General features: G+C 37.5%; 1 protein-coding gene across 1 annotated transcript in view; it reads left to right on the top strand.

The window, feature by feature from the left end:
• TTC29 (tetratricopeptide repeat domain 29) overlaps positions 1–14,989 on the top strand; it is a gene marked incomplete at both ends in the record, with an annotated part of 147,069 nt that overhangs the window by 60,910 nt on the left and 71,170 nt on the right. The window contains 1 exon segment of the mRNA XM_082315042.1: positions 12,382–12,473. Coding sequence (XP_082171168.1) covers positions 12,382–12,473 — 92 coding nt within the window.

Raw genomic sequence — 14,989 nt, 5'->3', positions numbered from 1 at the left:
AAAATAAAAGTTATTCTTTACTTGTTTTTCTTCAGGCTTGTATAACAAGTTAAGTGAAACACTTCTGTGTCATGAGAAATCTTGCATAAGGTACTGTAATCTAATGCTTGATGTGGGAATTTTTTTTTTTTTTTAAACTGGGCTTTCAAGAATGCTTCAAAGAGTTGGGCATCAAGGGTTTTTTCTCTTTCAATTAGAGTTGCATCCCAAATCATCAGGAAAATTCCAGTCCTCATCCCTTGTCTGAGCATTAGGGTTTTTTCCTAAGTGTTCCTTTATTTTGGATATTGAATCCTGTGTTTCAGATATGTTACATATTTAAATAATAGAGGCAGTGTTCATGAGTACTGACTCGTGCCAAAATAAATGTGGTAATTTATGACATAATGCTATGTGCATGAATTGTCAGAATTACGATATACAAGCCACAGGCATAAAATGATCAAGAAAATTTATGAACTTACAAAGACATCTTCACATTCAAAATGACCCTATTAAAGTAATCAGAGGTGATTTATGACCATAAAGTTAATTTCTGAAAAAGTCTATGTCAAAACAACTGAAAATCGTGTCTCAACTCATGCAGCTAGAGAGGATATAAGTAAATGTGTCTGGGATGCAGATATACTGAAGTTAGTACACATGGTATATTTTATCTAATTATATCTATTATATCTAATTATATGGATTATGCCACATATCTGTGTATGAATTTGGTGAATCAAGGAGGATCTTAGCAAGTAAAAGAACTCCAAAATGCCAACTGAATGTTATCCTCTTTTCTCCCAAACGTTGTGAAAGGTAGTTGAGAAGAATGACCATCATTCCTTTGAGATTTACTTACTATTCTAGTGTTTTGCTGGAAGGCTGAACTTCAAGACACTTTTCTGTCAATGGTGTCTGGGTAGACCACTGAGTTTAGGTTTAAGCTTTCATTACTGTTACTAAAAAAGGAAACACTTAAATGGAGACTCGCAAAACACATCAAAAGATACTATTCAATGGAAATTATTTCAAACTTCCTTCTTTTTAAATCAGCCAGATTGTCCTTTATTCATCTGTAAGTGGTATTTAGCCATTAGTAATGAAGTGTAACTTTTTCAGCTTAGTAAATGGCGTCATGTGCTTGAAAAAAATTTTAGCATGTCAGCTTAAGAAAAGGTCTTAGCATTCCTAAAGGCTTCACTTTTAATTAAGCAATTTTTAAATTGTTCTTAAAGCTGTACTCATACAGAAATTTTGTCTTTTTCACATCTGAGGAATAAAAAAACAGACAAAACTCTGAGTCATCTTGGAAGGTAGGCACATCTGATTGATCTTGACACTGACAATGGTTTATGTACAGAGAAAGGTTTTCTTCTTGAAGGTCTAGAATTAGGGAGCCAATTCTGAAACTGATTAAATTTCGTGTTTCGGAAAGGTCCCGCTGCTGCTAGGCATTGGTGAAGATAGTGCAAACAAAATTATGTGAGAACAATTAGTACTGGTAGTGAACTTTGCCCTGACAAAATATACTGACTCAAATACTGATAGAATTAAGAAATTAGAAATTATTTGTGTTGAGAATCTTAAAGAAGACCTGAAACTTCAGGAAAGAGGTGAATGTCTGATCATTCAATTAATTTTTTTGCTGTTAATTGAGCACTTAGATCTTTCTTTCACTTTAAGAATTAACTTTTTATTTGGATATGAAAGTTAACAGTCTCTTAGTGAAGGAAGGATTTCTTCTGTTGGTTTAATTTAGATAATCATTTTCCTGTCTTAGCCAGTTTCTTGAAAACCTGAAAAGAAAACAAGGAAAATGTTTTGAGTAGCCATGAGATGCAATGATGCTATTTTCGTTCAGTACTTTTCTGTATACCACGCAGATTTGCACCTTGGTGATATGGTGTCTACTACTATTGCCTTGGAACATGGTATCATTTTCTTTTTGAGTCTGTGGTTCAAATCGTATTTTGCTTGGTTAATGGCATCAGAATAACTCCCCTCAGTAAACTGGATTTTTGTCAAGATAAACGTACCACAAGAATACCCTCTGTAAGAAAACACTCTTAAATGCAGTGCTGCTGCAGAATTACAGTAGTCAAGTTATACAAAAACTATAGAGCATGAGAAAAAAATATTAAATATGTAAAAAAATTATTGCTTGATGACAAGGAAATAGGATTATAAGATTTCCATGTTTTCCCATAGGAACAGTGAAAATAAATGCACTGGTAACTTGTTGATATCAACCTTACCCTTCGGGAGCCTCATGTTCCATAAGACTGGCTACCAAAACACCACAAATGGGTGGACTTTCATCTCATCCATTACAATTTTAAGTTTAATCATTTGTACATCCCAAAAGAGTGAGACACCTGCAGTGAGCTGTAGATTTGGCTGCATGTTCCGTTAGATAAATCTGTAGCTCCTTTTCAGAATTTTAGGACTATCGGACCACTGCTGTTCTCGGGAATCTGAATACAAGTTGGTGACAAAAAGCTTAAAACCCCGATTTTGGGAGCTATGCCTGGAGGACATTGTTTTGTTTGCATGTTTGTTTTTAATTCCCAAACAGCATGGAAGTTGCTGGGTTTATATATATTTATAGGGTTTATGTAGCCTTACTTAAAATATATATATTAAACATCCTGAATTTAGAAGTCAAGCCATTTAACGCATCAAATGTCATTTCCCAAACTTCAAACTCTATTTTTTTTTTGTAAGATTTTTAACTCAGGATATCTATTATAAAATGACAAGTTTTATTATTACCTTATACACGCATGCACTTGTACACGCGCGCGCACACACACACACACACACTATGTATGAGTTAGCAAAAGAACTAGAGGGGGCTGCAGTGCAACATTAATAAGAATATTTACATGCTTCTGCGTTAATAATAACAATAGATATCCTAAGGACAAGAGAATCCTTTGTATGAATCATTTCCATGAAATTGTTGCTAGCTGTTATGCTTGAACTCAAAAGAAGTAAATTGTCCCTTACTGGAGGTTTGCTTAGCTCTAATATGTTGAATCATTGAGGACAAAACCATAAAAACTCCTTAGACTGCTCTGCAAGGGAATAAAAATATCTTTGCATCTATTTTTCACCAAGGCGTGGAGGGCAGAGCAGTTGGCAATCGTGGAGCCTTCGCTCTGGTCCTATCTTTTTGATAGAGCTGATGGGATGGAACAATCTCTGCTATTCTCTGCTAGGTATGGCCAGTGGAGATGGCTCTTCCTTATGCTTTCCCAGGCAAGGCAGGAGCCAGATTGTGACCACAGCTAGACAGTGTCTGTTTTATGGGATATAAGGTTACAATTAGTCCACTTGCCCTGACTGAGGTTTCCAAAACTCTAATAACTGTCTTCTGTCAGTTAAAAGATGTGATTTAGACAGACGTTTTCTACTACTGTATTGAAACTTTTTTTAGAGTAGCTAATAAAAATATACTTTTCTTTAAATAACTGTTGATGTACAAATTTCCACTCATTTCATTCCCACAGGCTAGGAACAAAAAAGACAGAACAGTACAACTGTGTGTTATAGAGGTTATTTACTTCATGGACTTCAGACTGTATTGGATTTCTAACTTAGGTGTGCTAAACGTTGGAACCTAAATGCTCTATATAATTGAGGGAAAGACATAGTTACAGCATGTCTTAGTTCATAGCTTGTATTATCTGAGAAGCAATAGCATGAGAGATCTTACGAACTGTCAGTAGTATGTCCATTAGTGAAACTGCACATATTATACCCAGGGCTGTAGCAAATGGCTGAAAAACTGGATAAGAAATTCATTAATTTTGTTAGATTAATATACTTACAGATGTCAGACTTTTAATGTGTTTTGAGAAATGAAACATTTGTACCCACGCTGTACAAACTCAGGAATTTCAGTACTTAAATGCAAATATATTCATAATCTGAGAGGTTTTGTTTTCCTTTGTATAGTTTAGTTCAAATGAACAGGCTTTAAAAAAATTTCTATAAAGTAAGGCTTTTAAAATTAGATTGGTTCCTCAAATTGGTATAGTTCAAGCTACAGCAATTTACTTATTAAATACGTGTTTAAATTTCAATTCAGTTATTTCCATTGACTTCAAGGGAACAACTCATATATTCAGGTGTAAGCAAATGCTTAACAGCTTTGCTTGATCAGAACCATCGATGGCTAGATTGGAGAATAGGAGGTCTTGATTCAGGCATCAGATCTTAAGGAATTTAAAATTTATCCTTTGATAGATAAATAACCTGAGAAGTTAAAACACTGAAGCGTGCCAGTATAATACCTAGAGCTTGCTGCTTCATTGCTAGAAGCAATTTGTTTTGCTGTTTTGCTTTCAGCTTATGTATTATTTCAGAGCTGATCAAAAGAATTGGTAGCCAAGTGTGAAATAAATTGTACTTCTAAATAAATCGATTTAACATTCCTTGGTGCTTTAAGTGATTTTAGTAATATTAATATTTAAAATATTTCTGTCTGAAATCTTTTTATGACTACATATAGCAATAATGGCCACCATTTCATTCTGCTGTTTTTCATATTAGAATATTACACAGTAAACATTGTAAAAATATTATCTTTTAGCACTGAAATGGATGCAAAAGATTTCAAGTGTCTATTTGCATGTAAATGACTCAAGTTTGATTCAGTCAATAAAAACAGTCTATTAATCCTTTTACTGTATTTCTTACATGGGTTAAAACTTAAAGAATATGAGGTTTTCAGCTGAATGAGAACTTTTCCTTAACTTCCATGTAGGTATGCAGGAAAATAATGATTTTTAACTGACTTAATTTTTTTTATACATTTCTAGTTTATTTCTGCCGGGTTTTTTTGCATTGTGTTATGCAAATGTAAGGGTTTGATTGATTCCTTTTAGCTAGGAAAACTTTGTGTAAGTAAAAATATCTGTTCATGGGTGGACTAAAGACATTAACAAGCGTGAAGCAAAATATAGGTGCTTTGTCTAAGAGCAATGGGCATTTAAGCATGCACATGCATATAGTATGATATTAATGTCTTAGGAGGCTACAGCAATCTGACAGCCAAGTACATTCATGTAGATACAAGTGTGATAAAAGCGGTCCAGACATCTGGATCACAGTGCTGCTATACAAAACATTCACAATTCACATTATTGCACTTACCCAAATTTCCAGTCTTGTCCACCCCTTTCTCCTTGTTTCTTTCTCCGCCTCTGCCTTTTATGTACTTGCAGAATCTCATTTTTCCTTTACAAGTCACCTCCATCTGCTTATGTGTCAGAGTGGCCCTCATGCCACGCATCACATTGAGGAATTCTCAAGATGAAGGGCTGTATTCACATCGCTACTTCTGTCTCAGCACTGTTTCATGCTTGTCACTGCTCAGCACTCAGCGCCACACTGCCTTGTTTTGTCAATAACCATTTATTTGTTGCTGGAATAGTAGCAACCATTACATCTGACCTCCCTGTTTCATCAATTATGGATAGATTATTGGATGTGAACATCTGCAAAAGCTTGCTGTTGAACTTACCTCCTGGCTGGGATTAGATAAAGTATTAAACTGTTGTTTATTGTCAGGCCAAAACTCTACTGGGAAGGCAGGGAATTCCAAGACTAGCAGACTCCCATCAGCAAGCACCAAAAATTGTTTAGTATTGCCACCGTTTCCCATAAGATCGTAGCCATTTATTATTTACACTTATTACTAGTTGTTATAACATACTTGATAAAAGCTCTTGGCAGGCACAGTGTTTCCAGCTATTGTCACATCTGTCAGGATGGAAAGGATACATAAACTGTTTTTTCCTCTTATGTTGCTGTTAAAGGGTAACAGATGAAGCTTCTTCACTCCAGACTGTTAAGCCATGCTTTATTTTGAAGAAATATGTCAACAATGGCTGGTTTGGAAAACATTACCTTCCCGTAGTAAATAAAGATTGCAACAGCCTTTACTAAAGTAATGTCTCTTGCAGTAAAGATTTCAAATTGTACAATAATAACAAACTAAAATACCTGGTTTTGATGTTTGCATAGGTTTTTGCTCTGAAGGACCTGGCTCTTTTTCTTTTTTTTTATTTTTTTATTTATTTTAATAAATCCCTTTAATTTCAATAAATGCCTTTATGATGTATAGTAAATAATAAAATGATGACTGCGTTCCTAGAAAGTTGTAGGTGTAGAGAATCAGAAGGCCAGAATTAAGAACAGTAATACAGAAGAAATAAGAAGAATGGGAACAGAAGTTAACATTTATTCAATCATCTGTACATTTCATCTCTTTTAAGTTTCCTGTGCAGCAAAATGAAGCATACAGAGTAAACTCCTGACCGCATGGAAGCCAATAGAAGTTTGAAATGTCTCTGGGGAAAGGAACTTTTTCAATTAGTTAGTTGTATTTACATATGATCCGTTCAGAATCAAAGCAAAATGTGCATACTCTGAATATTATGCAAAGCATACAAGTAAGACTTGATACAGGCAGAAAACCCTATGTCTTATCTTGACAGACTGTTAAGGAATGAGTGAAATGTTTGTCTTCCCTTCTCTGATCCTTCAAACGGATGCAGACACGAGTATCCTGAAGCACATATTGCCATGCAAGTTTATAAAGCACCAAGGTAAACATTACGCTTAAGAGTCAAGCGTAACAAGGGAGGGAAGAGCGTGGACTGGACGGAGCAGTTACCCCTCAGGGAGTGTCAGTGAAGCAAGACCTTAGTGATAGCCCAGTCCTAGCAAGAGCCTGTGGAAGGTCTTGAACAAGGGTACTCCGCTTTGATGTTTGACTTGGCCAGACTTCTGGGTGGGTTCTCCTACATCCCTCCCTGTCCCTAATTCCCTTGCTCCGAGATGCACGCTTATGCTATGCGTTATCCAAATACCCACATTAAAGTCCCTGGAACAGCAGTTCTGGAACAGACCAGATTGGCCAACTCCAGACAAATTCTTTCTGTCTCTGTAGGAACAGTGACAAATTTCATACATTTCTGTTTTAATTTTTTCCCATGTATTTATCAAAACAGTGCAGTCCAGTGTAATTGGATGTGGCTAAGGGCAAAGAGATAGCATTCACATTTACAGAATTTGAGTTGGTGAATTTCAGTTGTGGGAAAAGAGGGAGAACTAACAGTTCTGGCAAATCCAGGACTGCTCCCTCTTTCCTCAGCATGGCACCCAGTTTCAGTATCCCTTAACTGTGAGCATGCAGACAGAATGCTGTACCAATTCTACCCTGGATGCTCACTGTGCCTGAATACATTTAGCGTTTAACAAGGTGCAGCCTGCCGTTCAGTTGATATTGGTGTATTATTTTCCTGGGATCAGTGAGCTCTGCTCATTGTAATCAATACATTTGAACAATACAGTTTTCTTATGCTGCCCAACCTCTCTCACACTGTTTTGGCCAAAATAAGAATACATCCAGGTTTTTATTGTGAAACTCTTCTTTGGCCTTTCTCAGGATGGCCACAGGCGTGTAAGCACTCAAATTATGGTAATAAAGACTGCACTTTTTAGGCATTTTAAAATACGCATTTCTTGGGGAGCTATGGGAGAGAGTTCACGGAACTGCAAAATGCCTATGCATACAGTTCTATTGTCTTTTATTTTCACTGGACTGCGTGGAAGTGATTATTTAGTGACTCTCAGAGCTATGTGTTTTTTTTTTTTCTGGAAGTATTTAAGAGGCACTAAGTGGTATGAGGCCAGTAGTCTCACTCGATTGCATTGTCTGTCTACCAACACCTATTGCTGGCTCCAGAAAAATATTGTCAGATGCTGCTAGCCAGGCTGGGCCTTCGCCTGTTACTGCAGCGCCTGTCAGAAATCATTAGCTAGAGATCTCTTTGACTAATGTTCCAGCTGATTGTCTGATTCATGTTCAAGATCTGTAAATGAGGCAGAAGCATCTTTACTGCTCACCAGCTGTGAAATGGCTAAACACAGCTAGATTTTCAGAAATCAAAATAAATGTATTTCCAATAAAGTTTGACAACAATACCAAGTGCAAAGCTGAGAGCAGAACTATGGTTTTGTGTTTTTTAAAGTTACAGTATTATAAATCAATATTATCCCATCATGTTTTTGTCAGAGTAATGTATTTTACCAAAATACTGAAATACTGGTAGTAGCATTAATCTTGTGTTGAGTTGAATAGACATTCTTTTCCAACATAAATTCATACCTTCGATTTTTACTCTTTTGTCCATTATCCCCAGATGTATCAAACGTTTAGCACAGCCGATGTCCTTTTATCTGAGTCCTCAGTGTATGCCAATGAGGTGTGTGCGTGTTTTTATGTACATATAAAAGAAGTACAGGTGTGACAACAATAAAAAATGAAGGGTGGGATTTGGGGGAGGGGGAGTCTTGGGGGAGGAGCTGGCGTATCTGTTTTATATTAATGGAATAACCCCAGGAGGGTCACACTGCCATAACGCTGAGATAACTGAGTAGCAAATCTGGGCCTGAGATCTGACTAATATTTTTCTTGGCAAAGGAGGTAAACATGAAATTCACCACTATCTAGAGAATTAGTGCAAGAGCTGTACCACAAATAGGCTCTAGTTTGAAAATTTAAGTAGAGCTTGCTACTTTATTTTTACACTGTAACTAATTGTAGCCACAATAGACTTACAAACACCCCGGGAAGGGAGTTGATTTTGTAAATAGATGCTCCCACAGTAGCTGTCCTCCTCCCAGGTGCACCTGCATCCAGCTTTTAGTGCTAAGCAAGAAAACAAGGGAAATTGTACAATGCTTCCTGATTTTTTTTATTTCTGTTTTGGAGCCATAAAAGCTACTTCTTTTTTTTTTCCCTGCACACACCAAAATAATAGTGGATGGCATGTGGGACGTGTCTGTAATGTGGAAGACAAAGTTGAAGTCTTCACCCTGCCACCTTCCCACATCCTGCATGAATGAGAACAAGTGATTGAAACCCACTGTTCACTTCTGTATTAGACTTTGGTTTTTATTTTATTTGGTTTTTTAACCAGTATTTCCACTGCGGACCCACAGTAGTCGGAAGTCTGAGACAGTCAGTGTGCTTGGTTACCTAGAGCCAAAAACTAATTTGTGACCAGAATCAGTGCAGTTCTTATGATTTTTATGATTTGTTATGATTTTTATGTTTATAATGGAGCCTAGCATGATCAGAATAAATCTATAGCAACAGCTTCCTTCCTCGGAACTCTTTGTACATAGCAAATTTAAAAACAAAGCAAAACCACACAACAACAAAAAAACCAAGACATTTTGTCCCTTCAGTAACTTTAAATCTCTGAAAAGTTTGAGTTTTGAGAAGGAAATTCAGCCAGATTTGTGTAATACCCAAACACATTCTTTTTAATGTACATTACCAGTATAGATGCTTATGTAGTCCCATTCAGTATCTCTTTACACAATGTTATATATTTTTATTTACATTTCCTTAATATGAAGAAAATTACCAAGATGACATTTTAACGCACAATATTTACCATAGAATACTGAAGCAGAAGCATGTTACCGTAATAAGACTTTTGTTCTGTTATCGAAAACAAGTTTTCCATCCTTTTTGTTTGTGTAATGACAGCTGTATTCTCTAAGACCACAAATGCAGCAGTATTGAGTTTTCAGCATTAATTATTGACATGTTCCACCTCTTCCTTGGATGTCACTGTCCTCTGCACAGGTTGGCCAAAATGTGTATAAAAGACCCGTTTCTGGCTATACTTCTGTCTAAAGGTAGAAGAACTTTCATGGGAGCCTATAAATTCCATTAGATCCAAATGATATGTGTTCCCAATATTTATCCACTTGTCAGAGAGCTAATAGGTGACTGGCCCAGCCATGCCCACTCAGTACTCTCTTCCACATGCATGTCTTCTCTTACATGGTATTCATAAGAACCCAGTTAGATGGACTGGTTGTTCATACCCCATGAGAATAAACAGGAAAGTTTTCATGTCCATGTGTTGTTTTCAGGCTGCTTACAGATTCTGTCCCTGCCAATTGCAGGGGGGTTGGACTAGATGACCTTTAAAGGTCCCTTCCATCCCATTCTACGGTTCTATGATTCTGGCAGACATCACTGTGTCAATTCCACTTGATTTGCCAGCATGTAAGCTTCATAATTTTTCACTTTAAATGAAAATTAAAAGTGTGCTGTAATTGCAAGAGACTTTAGGTGAAATCCTCTAATGCTTACATGTTAATCCAGCATTTTATCCTGCCCTACCTCCTCTTCTTTTTCTATCCTGTACGTTGAAGGTAAGGCGTGCACCATAGGTGAGGAGGCCCCTCTTCACGTCCTCCACATCAATGGATGCTGGGCAATTGTAGCATACAGGGGCACTACACAGCTCCTTTCCATCAAGAGTGTGTCCCTTTCTGTGTCCCTACATAGTATCTGAAGCTGGAGGAGTTATTTGAAATACATGTAGATGATATAATTATCGTTATTTCATCATTATTTAGAATGAAACATCTGATTTGTGTGTAGTAGTAGTAACCTGGGACCAAAATGAGCACTTTTCATCAATATGAATGAGTGGCTTTATTTATGTCCCTACTTACTTCTTTCTAGCAGCTGTTGCAGAGATGCAGTGAACCAACTTTTTACTTTAGCTACTCTGGCTATGGTTTTTCCTTGGTTTTATCTGTACTTCTTAGACTTTGTGATATCTTTGATAGGAAAAAAGTACAGCAGCCTAAGCCTTAAGTGCCTAAGTAACCTTTCTGTGCCAAATAGTAACCTCTAGAGGCCCTGTGTCCTAGCTTCATATTGCAGAGGCCAGTTTAAAGTAGGAGTAATTTTCCATCCAGTACATAAAATTTTGGAAACCTTCTGACACTCTCATGGCAGGTTTTCTGATATGGGCATGATTATTGCAACAAATGTTGTAGATCCTCTGAGTTAAATGCAAAACCGAGAACTGTTTCTTGGACGCTGGTGTGCATTTCTGTTACCAGCCTGGATTATTAGAAGGACACACTGCAGGCCTTGACAACTTTGCGTACGCATTCAGTTTAGGGCGAGTTCAGAACTGATGTGACAGGTTCCTAACCGAGATGCCTGCACTCTCTTTTTGTCATGTCTTATGCATTGACAACTCAATTGACGATGACCTTCAAGTATAGGATGGAATGCTGATGTACACGAGAACATAACTGTTAAGGAAGTTCTTGAGGGACGATAAATCGTGCAGTGCACGTTAATAAATGCTACTTTTGGTGCACACAGAGCTTATATAACTAAAAAATAAGAGCCTTGTCCAGGGATACTCCTGCACATAGTAAAACTCCTTCAAGAACTAGGAAATCTGAGTAGCGGAAACAGTGATAGAAATGGTGACATCCATAGCATGAGCACACGCAAGTTGTCTTCTTTTGAACCATGCACTTTGCCAATGACAGGGGAGGCAGTCTTAATAGAAAATGCCCTATCCTTTACCTCAGTATAAATAGGCATCTTGGGGCATGCAGGATACTGTCGTACGTCCCTGGGCATCTCCCATCCCCCTTCAGAGCTGGTAAATGACATTCACCACTTCTTTCTTGGAAATGTGCAAAAAGGATTTCCACAGATAGTCTTTGGAGATTTCCTGTTTTCTCATGTGTGTAATAGGTTGGGTCAAGCAACAAAGAGGGGGGAGGAAAGAATAGGATTTAATTTTATATGCACTCTGCCGTCATCACCATTGGAAAAAAAAATGGATGAAAAGAGAAATTATGCAATATAGGTGATGTCAGTGTTAAATTAAATTAAGATGGTATGTTTTTATGCAGCAGCTGTAAGCCTTCAGTTATGGGAGGGGTCATGATAATAGAGTACATTCCAAATGAATGTTAACAAATTACTTGTGTGCGTGAATAATTAGTCACAAAAATAACAAAATTATCTACAGTATTTTAAGGCAGCATAGTTTAAATTTATAACCTATAATTTATTCACTTTTTGAGCATCTGAATTGTACTAAGAAAAGTTGTCATATTGGCAGTTTAAAGAAAGAAAAATAATATTAAGTTGTATATCAGCATATCATTCTAAAACACTGTGAATGCAAAGGATACCATCTTAAGGTATTGATTAACAGAAATTCAAGTACAGCCTCTTAAAATCTTTTAAATTATGGATAAGGAAATTTATGTTGCAAATGAGGTAACATCTCTTTGGTTTTTGTAAAGTGCCAAAATACAGGGATTTAAATGCAAGTTGTATCTTTTTAATTTGTAATTATTGAGTAGTTTCAAACAACTATAAGTAATGATCAAAAACCTAGTCCCATTACAACTAATTAAAGAAGAAATGTACAGGTGAGAAAACTTTAATTTTGTGTTTAATTTTCTGTTTCATATGGACACAGAGAAATTCTTAGCATTGTATTTATTGGGTTTTATTTTCCTGTTTCACAGCTTTTGAACACCTCTGTAAAAATCTTCACAGGACTTTGTGATTCTGCTGGCCTAGGCAGAGCATATGCAGCCATAGCCAAGATCCTGGTAAGGTAGGTTAGCACATCCTTGTCTGGCTGTCAGTGCAGATTCATTCAACTGTGAAAGACTTAAATTGTTAGAGGTCTGTCGCTTCCCATTACTGACTGCTTAAATTTTAAGCAGTGCCCTTCTTGCAGTAAGTGACCCTTTCATCAAAAGTTATTTTAAACTGGTACACATTTTTTAAAGTGTATGATCCAAGCTTTTCTTTACCTGTAAACAGTAATATGTCCTTTTTTTCCCCACATTCTGGGGACTTAATTTTTTTTTCCCACAAGTTTGGGAGGGACCTTACTGGAAAATAGAAATCCAGGTGTATTTTCCAGGTTAAAAAATACAGAAAACCTTGAAGAATGTAGAAAGCTTAATTAAGTGTCTCGGTGTAATCTTTTCTGAACTCTAAGTTTCCATTTATTGCACTCACTTGTTCTGTGGAGGCATTTCTGGTTTGTGCATGTGTAACTAGATATAAATTTGTGGCAGATAAGATGCTTGTCTTCAATGTTTTTGTTTCAGCATCTGGTATTAAAACCTTCTTCCAGGTGAATTAGTTTGAAACTACTTCAACTTCTTACACAAATAATTTTGACATAAATTACTCTAATGCAATTATCATATGAAGTAGGAAAAGAAGAGATTAGAGTGAAGGCTGCAGCTTACCCTTGATTCATCCTATGTTTAGGGACTTCAGTGCATATGATGCATGACAGAGGCTGGCAAATTGTTTACAGAGGAGGACTTGTCACCAGGTTTATTTCAGCGTGCAGAGCAAATTCTCCTGTTTGAGTTAGATGCTTTGCCTCTTGGCCTTTCAGAGCATATAGGGACCAGCTACAATCACAGTTCTCTTCAGCAATCTGATACATAATTCATGGCTATTCATATTCTGAGCATCCTAAATAAGCACATGGGATAAGACGTTCAAAAAGCCACAGAACAGACTGTTTTAAAAACTGTCTTAAACCTAACTGAGAAAGATTTAGTTCCTGGGACACCAGCTGTTACAATGAGTGACTTTGCAATGAGTGCAAAGGTGTCTGAGCTCTCAGTAGCATTCATGGATTCCTTGTATTCACAAAAAGCAGCAGTCTGGGTAGAGGGTGGCCTAAGATACCCAAGAGGATATTCCTAGAAAGCCATGTATATTAATTTCCTCTTTCTGTGATTTAGGCATTCTAGAATGAGAGCACACACATTTATTTACTCAAAAATTACAGATTTGGAGATCCTTCTGAGGTCAGGTTTCTAAAAACTTCATCTGAAAGACCATGCCAGTACAAATTCTTTTCTTAAAAGCAGAGCTAAAGAAGGAGTGGCTAGTGATGTTCTTCTGCATCAAATCTGTACTCCACACCTTCTGGGAGCATTCTCTAGCTATCTGGGAATGGACAGTCTCACTGCTTTCTGGTTGTTGCAATTTGAAAAAGAGGAAAACTAGTAGGTAAGGAGAAACGAGAGGGGAAACTAAGAGCAATAAGACCCCCCAGTTTAGTATTTAAGGCATTCTCCTAGGAGAGGAACATTCTGATTGATTCAAGAGAAGGAGGAACTCGCTCTCATGTCTAGGATCAGGGATTTAACTGCTGATCTATTGTGTAAGTAAAGACACAACCGTAAAACCTTCCTCTGGAAAATGGCTGCTGTGGTATTTTTTATAAAACCCATCTGGTAGTTATGCCCTGAGAGCGTTAACCAAATTAAATGCCTTACATATGTGCCTGCTTTGAAGAGCTTTAGGTACGTGATAGGCATAAACAACTCAGCCTGTAAAATATCATTATATGTCTCAACACCTTTCAGCCATTTGAGAAACTTTTCTACATAAAAGTCTGGGCAACTATGAATCATAGAATCATAGAATAGTTTAGGTTGGAAGGGACCTTTAAAGGTCATCTAGTCCAACCCCCCCTGCAATGAGCAGGGACTTCTTCAACTAGATCAGGTTGCTCAGAGCCCCGTCCGTCATGACCTTGAATGTTTCCAAGGATGGGGCATCTACCACCTCTCTGGGCAACCTGTTCCAGTGTTTCACCACCCTCATTGTAAAAAATGTCTTCCTTATATCTAGTCTGAATCTACCCTCTTTTTGTTTAAAACCATTACCCTTTGTCCTGTCGCAAGAGGCCCTGCTAAAAAGTTTGTCCTCATCTTTCTTATAAGCCCCCTTTAAGTACTGAAAGGCTGCAATAAGGTCTCCCTGCAGCCTTCTCTTCTCCAGGCTGAATAACCCCCACTCTCCAAGCCTTTCCTCATAGGAGAGGTTTTTCATCCCTTTAATCATTTTTGTGGCCCTCCTCTGGACCTACTCTAACAGGTCCATGTCTTTCCTGTGCTGAGGACTCTAGAGCTGGATGCAGCACTCCAGGTGGGGTCTCACCAGAGCAAAGTAGAGGGGCAGAATCAGCTCCTTCAACCTGCCGGCCACGCTTCTTTTGATGCATCCCAGGGTACAGTTGGCTTTCTGGGCTGCGAGCACACACTGCCAGCTCATGTCCAGCTTTTCATCCACCAGTACCCCCAAGTCCTT

Source organism: Platalea leucorodia (genome assembly GCF_965183815.1).
Source record: "Platalea leucorodia genome assembly, chromosome: 6".
NCBI lineage: Eukaryota > Metazoa > Chordata > Aves > Pelecaniformes > Threskiornithidae > Platalea > Platalea leucorodia.
This window is presented reverse-complemented; position numbering and strand designations above follow the sequence as displayed.